Raw genomic sequence first — 7,838 nt, forward strand, 5'->3', positions numbered from 1 at the left:
CACTAGCGAAAACAAACACATGTGTTGGGGATATCCTTTAGATCATTATGGGATGGCCACACGACCTACGGCTTAGAGGCCATTTTATGCCAAAGTACAACTTTAGCGTTCTCCCACAATATGGGAAAGCAACACTTTTGTTTGTGCGATTTTCACAAAACTTCACAAACATTGTAGCTTAAGTCTACAACCATCACATCATTTTCACGGACCTTGGAAAAAAGCTGCTGTCTTGAATATTCCAAAGAAAAAAAAAAAGCACTTTTACTACCAGCTACAAACAGAAACTCGTTCTAGGGATTTTCATCAATCGGCTCTGGCTCGTCTTAGTCGTGGACCTCGCCTCTGGCTCGTCTTGATCTTGGACCATGCCTCTGGTTCGTCTTGGCCGCGGACCTCGCCTCTGGCTCGTCTTGGCCGTGGACCTCGTCTCTGGCTCGTCTTGGCCATGGACCTCGTCTTGGCCGTGGACCTCGCCTCTGGCTCGTCTTGGCCGTGGACCTCGCCTCCGGCTCGTCTTGGCCATGGACCCCGCCTCCACCCTTCCCCCAGTCCTATCTGAATGAACTCTATTCAAATACGTAGTTGTAGAGTTAGATACGTTGATTCCTCTTTAACAGTCCTGGTAAATCTCCCGTCCTGAGAGAGGATCTCTCCTTCATGTGGACATCCCTGATGTTTCCTTTTTTTTCCTGAATCAGATTTTTTTAAGAGTTTTTCTTTACCAGGAAGGAGAGTTTGAGCACAGGGATACCCAGTTTAATTTAGTTTGTTTAGTTTTTAGCTATTGTTGATATTATAAAAATATTTTCTGCTTCTGTAAATTACACCATTAAATCCAACGAGGGAATTCTTCTGTGATATTGGGCTTTAGAAATAAAACTAGACCGGATCTCCGTCCCGGCGCCTCTGGCCTTCACGTCGGGCTGCAGCGCAGGAGGAAAGCTGACCTGACGTCCCGCTGAAGACGAACCGGAGGTGACTGTCCTCTGTAATTTGGGTGAAGCGACCTTTCAGCGCTGCCACTTGGTTTGAGAGCGCGTTTGTGGTGGTGCTGCCGGGAGGCACAGCGCGGCAGCGTCTGACCCACACCTCCACCTCGCACCTCCGAGACGCTCCCTGACAGAACCGGGCCGGCGGCCTCGGAGGTGTTCTGATCCTGATCCGAGGCGACTCGCCGCCTTTCTGACTTCACAGTTTCACTAGTCATCACTGCGGCTGCAGGTGGAGGAGGCCCCGGGCCCCCCCTTCCCATCAGCACCTGGGCCCCCGCTGAACCCCCCACAGCAGCACAGAGGAGAACCGGCGTTCTGTCGGATCGGGGTTCCCCGCCGCTGCATCTGAAGGACCGCCTGCTGCAGACAGCGAGGTGGAGATGTTTGCTGTGAGAATCGATGCAGCCGATCAGCTCCGCCCACCAGACCCCCCCCTTTGAAGCACTCCTCTCTGCAGGAGGTGCAGGAGCCCCCACTGTGATGATCCAGGCTCTGATCCGTTAATCATCACGGTGGACTGAAGCGATGGGCGGAGCATGCTGAGAGCAGGAACGCCGCAGCAGATCTGCAGGCTGACCTCGGCACCGTGGTGTGGGGGGGGGGCATCACAGCCCCCATCTAAGGCCGTCAGTCTGCATGAACTCATTGTCTTTTAATGAACATGAAGATCACGAGATCATTACAACAAACTGATGGATTTTCTCTTCCAGAGGCGACGCTGCAGAAACGCTGCAGGTTTCTGGATCAGAACTTCTCAACAGTCAAACTCTGTTTCTTTTATTTTGCTATTATTTTCTGCTGCGATCTCAAACGAGGAGATATCTCCACATTCTTAAAAACGTTGCCGCCTGCTGTGACTCTAGTTGATAAAGATCTGCTGGTTGTGAAACTGTTTGCAGATCTGCGTTGGACCTCCTCCTCCTGCTGGTCTCTTGGTGCTTGTAGTTCTGCTTCTTCCTGAAGGCCGATCACGAAGCCTTGCAGCAGTCGTCGTCCCGTTCACCTATCAAACATCAGACTCCTTCTGGAACCCGGATCTCCTCAATCAGCGCCGACGGTACGGTACATCAGCTGAACAAAAACTACGGGATGTTTGTATCTTGCAGATGAAGGGGTGTGACGATTCGTTTGATTCATATCATAATCTGTAGTTGCCGATCTGATCGATAGTTGTTTTTAGGTTTTTCTGAATGATCCAATTGGATCTGATTCACTGATCTAAAATGGATCAGAACATCTTTATGTGACTTTAATGGGACTCAGATAAACACCTGCTACTGAACAGCTGAAGTTTTCCAGATTATTTCTTTAAGATAATAAATTAAATATGCGTTCAAACAAACAATGAACCAGAATGAACGTCAAATCCATTCACATTTGAGTTTGATAAAGTTCACTCTGCTGCTGTTTATGCAGATGTGTCTCGGCGTCCAGACGGCGTTTCTGCTCCTGCTGTTTGCTGGAAACGTCTGCCCATCCGTCGATGTCAACTGGCTGACCCATGTGGTCGACGCCATCAGGACGAAGTGAGATGCCACTTTACCTTCAATCTTTATTAAGACCAAAAACTTAACGAACAGTCAAGTGTTGGACAGAAAGGGAAGCAGAAAGTCTGAGAACAGAGAGGTGTGAGAAGAAGCAAAGACAGAAGGAGGAAGGAAGCGCGATAACGCGATAAGAGTTTGGGAACCAACAAACACAAACTTTAAAAAGCAATTCATTGCTTATGTAGAACTTCATACCCAAAAATGGAGACACCATCACAGGAGTGATAGAGAAGCTGCTGAAGATGCAGAACTGCCGTGAGCTGCTGCACTTTACATACAAGAAAATACAACCATCCACTGCTGGTAGTTTATTACATGAGGCTGAAACTGTGTTCCTGTCTGAAATGACAGTTAAGAAGAAAGGTGTCACATCTGCAGCTCTACAAACCTTTATTTTCTCTAAAGACTAAGAAAAACCTTCAAATGGTTTGTAAAAATATTTAAATAGTTTATCAATTAATGTTCCTCTGACTCCTGAGAAGGAAGTGCAGCGCTGAGAGCTCAAACTAGAGGAAAACTTGGTCACGGATCTGTGACCGATGTGTTTAGTGAAACATTATTAAACCTACATTTATGTGGATCTTTACGAGTCGAGGCGTTACTGACCACGAGGAGCAGATCATTTGCACAGTTGGAAAAATGTCTGCGCCTCTGAGCCAAAAACCCTAAAACTCACCAAAATTTGCGCATAACCTAGTATCTGGTGGAAATTGTTTTTTCTGTCTCACTAGAACAACTAGTGGAGCTAAGAGCTCATCAAAATTCAGCCAATCAAATCATGGCACCATGTGTGCTAAAATCCTCAGCTCGCCATATTATAAAACAAAGTGATCATTCTTAATCAGTGTTATTTGACTGAGGATGTAAAGATAAGGTTTTGTGTTTCATTGAAGCAAACTTTTAGACTGTTTTCTTTTGCAGGTATGGAATAAAAGGCCAGTTTTGTGTAGCTGCCAACATCCCGCTGACACGAGATGAACACAAGCTTCAGGAAATTCTCAAAAATTACAACTATCTCTCCATTTCAAACCAGATTGAAACAGGTGCGCCGTTTGTGGGCGATGACCTGATCATAGCCAAAGTCATAGGAGGTCCAATTCATGCTGAGGCACAAGTTCTGACACACAATAACTTAGAAAAGCTGGGAAAGAATACTAATGGGAACTTCCTGTTTATCTACTCGTACCTGTCTGCGTGCACCAAGTGCACAACCCCGGGACGCAAGTTTAATGTCGTTGATATACTGTCCAAGTATGTTAAGAGCTGGGCGGATTCTGCCTTTGTCTTTACAAAAGTTTATGATCGGCCCAATGATGGTTCTGTTATTCCTAGAAAAGACTTGGTGGACTCCATTTGTAATCTGGGAGAGGCCATGCGAGGCCTTAAGAACATTTATCGCTGCAATAACCAAATGGGCTGTTACAGCTGCTCCACAAATGGCAAGATCTCAGAGGTGTGTTTGGATAACAATGCTTTACCTGAAAAGGGTGGAGTCAGTCGCTGCAGCGACAGCAGCAGCGACAACAACTGGAGCAACAGGAAAAGCAGCACGAGTAGCGACATCAATAGGTCTAGAAGTCCAAAGAGAAGAGACAGAGGCAGGTCCAGAAGGAAAGATGTCCTGGTAGGAAAACATTCATGGAGGACCAAGAGCCGAAACAGGAGTCCGATTCAGGAAAGAACCCGGCGTAGAGGCAGCCGAGGATAAAGGCCGACTCACAAACCCGAATCATTCTTAAGAGTGACTCTATAGGGTCCATTTGTACCAAACCGTCCACTGTCTGTGTTTGGTTCATCGTCTATGTCCACATTTTTCTTGTTGTTAGATGGCGTGGTTTCCTCATGTCGACAGACTGGTCTACAAGTGATGTCGTCTCTGTATGTAGTTCAGCACGGCTAACATGGACTACGCATGCGCCCCAAAGACACGCTACTGAGCATGTGCAGCGCTTCCCATTCATGACACGATCTTTCCAGGCTTTATACCTATATATTCTTACCTGCTGATTTTTAAACATTCTTTAAATTTGGGACGAGGAACCAGACTGAGTTTCGCGATCTGCTCCCAAAAATTCGAGTACGCATATTTGCAACATCCAAGATCGCTGATTCACAATCTTTATAAATGTAGTAAATTGTAGTAAAATATGATCATAATATCACATGGGGACGATGTATTTTTGCTCTGAAATGCAGATTAATGTAGGATTTTAAGTTTACTAACTAAAACAAAGCCGAATGAGCCGCGGTACTGCCACCGGAAGTAAAACACATCTTCGTGACGGTGAAGCTTCCGGTTTTCAAAGTAAAACTAGCGAGAGCTTTTTTCCGAGACTGAAGTTCTGCTCACAGACATAACTTCTGAAACAATAAATTAGCTTTAACATCGGAGTTTTAGCTCTGGTGTTTACATTATTTTGGTTATGATAACTCTTCAACATTTGACACAATTAACAAAACTCCATCTTATTCTGAAGAAACAGCCTTGCGCTGCTGAACGGTGGATGTAATCAACGTGAATCAGCTGATTCTGCTGCAAAAAAAAGAACTTTTTTCATACGGGCTCTGCACCAATATGTGTTGCTTAGAACGTAAAATATTGAAGAACTTTGAGGATAGAAAACTGTGGAGAACATTTTCAGGTTTTGCTGTTAAATGATCCAAAACAGCAGAGAGTTTTATCCTTTTTATGTTGTTTTACTGCTGAACCAGAAGATTGACAAAAAAAGTTAAAATGACAAACTAAATTTCTATCTGAATCTTTGTGGGTTATTTTTTTCAGTGTTGTTCATTCTGATCTCCTGTTCTAAATAAAGGCATAAATGATGATTAAATACAAATAATTTAAATTTTCATCTATCCAGTAAATAGACATACATATAGCAATAAACATTATAATAAAAAGTAAGAATCGTGGTTCGACCAGTGAAGCGAATCGGATCACCACCTAAGCAATGATCCACAGCCCTATCAATTTTACATGTTAGAACAGTAAAGTGATGGTTAAAAAAACCAACAGTCTCAGTGGAGACCTCACAAGAATCTACTGAAACACAAATGTGGTCACAATAAAGGTGTGTACGATTTTATTTTAATAACTGGGTGGACCCAAGTATCAAAGAACAGATTTGAACCAACAAGTAAACTCTTTAACGCATAAGATCGTTTTTATGAACGGGATGGACTGCACATGCTCAGTAATGATGTGCAGGCGAGCTCCAGATTAGCTTTGAGCTAACTATACAACTGCATCACTTTTTGAAAATGTGTCTTCTTTATGTGGTTTCGATTTAAAAGACGATCGACCAAACAAGTCTCTGTCTGTGGTTGAATTCAATATATTTGACTTTCTGCAACTAGAAGGCAACAGGCGGCAAAATGCAACGACCATAGCAACGGTTACCAAGGACTTTGATGTTGACATTAACCAATGACACGAGAAATGACAACCACTAACCGTAACCATCACCAGTGTGAGTCGACACGATTCGTGCTTTCATGCGACAAATTGTAACCACAAAATTTGCTTTTTTACCATTTGCATCGTGATTACGTTTAACACTGTTGCTTATCAGCTGTTGTTAGTACTCGCGACATGCATTTTCCTATCTCTGGTACGCTGGAACTGTCACAGGACGCTTCCTCTGCAGGAATAGGAGCTCTTAGCGACATATTTTAAACCAAAATACATTTTCCCGGATACATGAAACCTTTTTCCGTTTTCTCTCTGCTGTGGACTTCTGCTGTTGCTAACACAAAAGTCGGACATTATTTCCTGTAAATGTCAAAATGCTGTTTATGTTTCACTGTGCTTTGAACAACAATAAAAGTAAAAAAAAAAGCTTGTAAAGTTGGGTTTAGTTATTATTATTTTTGACATGGAAAAGTCTAATCCAGTGTTTATGAAATATTTTAAGATAGTGAAGTTATTTGAGTAAACAGTAAGTGCAGCCCTACACCGTGAAGGGCTGCACGGTGGTGAAGTGGTTAGCCCCCAGTTCAAGGAGGACCTGAAACAGAATCACCAATGCAGGACCTTTCCGTGTGGAGTTTGCCTGTTCTGCCCATGAAAAATTATGAATGCGAGTGTGTGATTATGGCCTGGGACAGACTGGTGACCTATACAGGGAGCATCCTGCCTACGCCCACAGTGGCTGGATTACTTCTGGTTTACACCGGACGCGCATTTTTCCATGACAGTCGACAGGCGCTTCTGCCAGCTTTTTTTGTTTGTTTTTGCCATCATGGGAAGTTAATAACCTAAAAACATTAAACCATGTTTATGCAAAAAACTAAGCATGTAGTTAGCAGGCCTACAATTCTTTATTATATCTAAAACCAACACCACCGACGCTCCAAAGTTGGCCCACTACGTTGATCTGTGTTGGGATTGTGTATTCATTTTCATTTCTACAGTCTGTTCAGAAACAAAAATACAAATACATTTTTCAATCGTAGTTTTATCGTGAAAAATTGGTTTCATTTTGATTTTCTCGTGTATGTTGATGTAACTTCCTTCCAGAATTGACGTGGATCGCTCGTGGCTCGCACACAAAATAGACCAGACACCAAAGTGATCCACTGCACGGCGCGAGTCTTCCGCGGAGGACCGCGATTTTTGTGCCTGTTCTGAACTACACCATAGGTCAGGAGTGCCTATTACGTCAGGCCGGTGTGTAGGTAGATCGTAATCCACCAAAAATCAATAAACAAAAAATTTAAATATGTTTTTAAAAATTGCCGTCAGCCAATTACTGTCCTCACCATGAGTATGTCACTTGATTAACATGGAGAACGGCCAATTGAAAATCCTCTGATCCATGCATCACCGCACATTCGTGTTTACCTACACTAAGCGCGGTCTGCGGTGCCTTCCATTGGAGAGCATTTGCGCGCGGAAGGCTGCTCTGACCTGCTGCGGCTTTTATGGATGGAGACACTGACCGAGCCATTCCGCCACAGCGCCTGCTGCCAGGTCCGCGTCCCGACTGATGAACCAAAGCCTACTCAAGCAGCAGTATAAAAAATATAAACTATATATATATGTATATATACACACACACACGCACACACACACACACACATACATATATATATATATATATACATACATATATATATGTATGTATGTCTATGTATATATACATATATGTATGTCCATATATATATACATATATGTATGTCCATATATATATATATATATATATATACACCAGTGGCGGGCCGTGCATTTCACACCTAGGCCTTCAGTAGTGCTCCATCTGAATCAATCCAACCCTCATTAACTATTTTATGG

General features: G+C 43.5%; 1 protein-coding gene across 1 annotated transcript; it reads left to right on the forward strand.

The window, feature by feature from the left end:
• The first annotated feature begins 1,904 nt into the window (after positions 1 to 1,904).
• LOC112148506 lies at positions 1,905 to 4,307 on the forward strand. The gene is made up of 3 exons (XM_024275699.2): positions 1,905 to 2,052; positions 2,412 to 2,521; positions 3,464 to 4,307. The coding sequence occupies exons 2-3, from the start codon at positions 2,412 to 2,414 to the stop codon at positions 4,248 to 4,250; spliced, it is 897 nt and encodes a 298-aa protein (XP_024131467.1). The 5' UTR covers positions 1,905 to 2,052; the 3' UTR covers positions 4,251 to 4,307.
• Positions 4,308 to 7,838: the final 3,531 nt, after the last annotated feature.

Source organism: Oryzias melastigma, linkage group LG22 (genome assembly GCF_002922805.2).
Source record: "Oryzias melastigma strain HK-1 linkage group LG22, ASM292280v2, whole genome shotgun sequence".
Taxonomy (NCBI): domain Eukaryota; kingdom Metazoa; phylum Chordata; class Actinopteri; order Beloniformes; family Adrianichthyidae; genus Oryzias; species Oryzias melastigma.

Bases quoted from the DNA above. Each gene is read 5' to 3' on its own strand.
- LOC112148506 (XM_024275699.2), top strand. From the start codon at position 2,412: ATGTGTCTCGGCGTCCAGACGGCGTTTCTGCTCCTGCTGTTTGCTGGA. The intron at 2,522-3,463 runs GTGAGATGCCAC...TTTCTTTTGCAG, and splicing joins GTCGACGCCATCAGGACGAA to GTATGGAATAAAAGGCCAGT.